The following is a 753-nucleotide window of genomic DNA, read 5'->3' as shown; positions in this document are numbered from 1 at the left end:
TATGAGTTTCCTTCTGTATTAATAAAACTAAAATATATATATAAATAAACACTCAGCATATTTGATAAGTGGCTCTTAAAATGAATTAATATTTAACATCTTTTCACATTGATGTAATTTGTCACTATACAAAAAAATCCTACTTTGATTTCYTGAAGTTTTGTTTTTGTGGATGTTTAGAGTCCGGAGGGCCATATAAATGACTACGGTGGCCCAGATTTGGCCCATGTGCCTTCAGTTTTAAACCTGTGGTCTAAATAAAACTATTACAGTACTGTGAAAGTAGACAAAAGCAATGGTCACCCTGTATTATCCAGACATGAAGTTTTGTTCAAGTCAGTCAGAGAAATAAATTCATAGTATCAGAAAAGCACCCAGACCTTCTCTTCTTCTTTTATCCAGCAGTAATATAGAGCACGACAGTTTTTCAAGAATAATTTATCTTTTAAAAACATAAAATGTGGTAAACACAAATATRTCAGTAGTGTAACATCTAGCTGTGAAACATGAAGGCAGCCCTGGATCCCTTTAGCCCTCCTTCTCCTTGAGGCTGCTGCCGTTCTGCTCCGCGCCGCCTAGCGGCTCCGCTAACAGCCACACCTTGCCTTTAAACTGGCCACAGAGGTAGGCTAAATCCTGTTTGTCCAGAGAGTGCGCCATGCCGACGTAGGCCGACAGCGTGCCGGCCAGCAGGAGCCTGTCCAGGGGAAAGGCCGGCAGCAGCCACAGGATGACGGCCAGCTCCAGGCAGAC

At 42.1% G+C, this 753-nt stretch overlaps 1 protein-coding gene across 1 annotated transcript in view; it reads right to left on the bottom strand.

Annotated features, from left to right (window-relative positions):
* Positions 1–375: 375 nt before the first annotated feature.
* Positions 376–753, bottom strand: part of LOC103472912 (nurim) — a 14,880-nt gene continuing 14,502 nt past the window's right edge. The window contains exon 8 of the mRNA XM_017307372.1: positions 376–750. Coding sequence (XP_017162861.1) covers positions 529–750 — 222 coding nt within the window. The 3' untranslated portion in view covers positions 376–528. The remainder of the gene's footprint in view (positions 751–753) is intronic.

Source organism: Poecilia reticulata, linkage group LG11 (assembly GCF_000633615.1).
Source record: "Poecilia reticulata strain Guanapo linkage group LG11, Guppy_female_1.0+MT, whole genome shotgun sequence".
NCBI classification, from domain to species: Eukaryota; Metazoa; Chordata; class Actinopteri; order Cyprinodontiformes; family Poeciliidae; genus Poecilia; species Poecilia reticulata.
The sequence above is the reverse complement of the archived record's forward strand: the minus strand, read 5'-3'. Positions and strand labels throughout refer to the sequence as shown.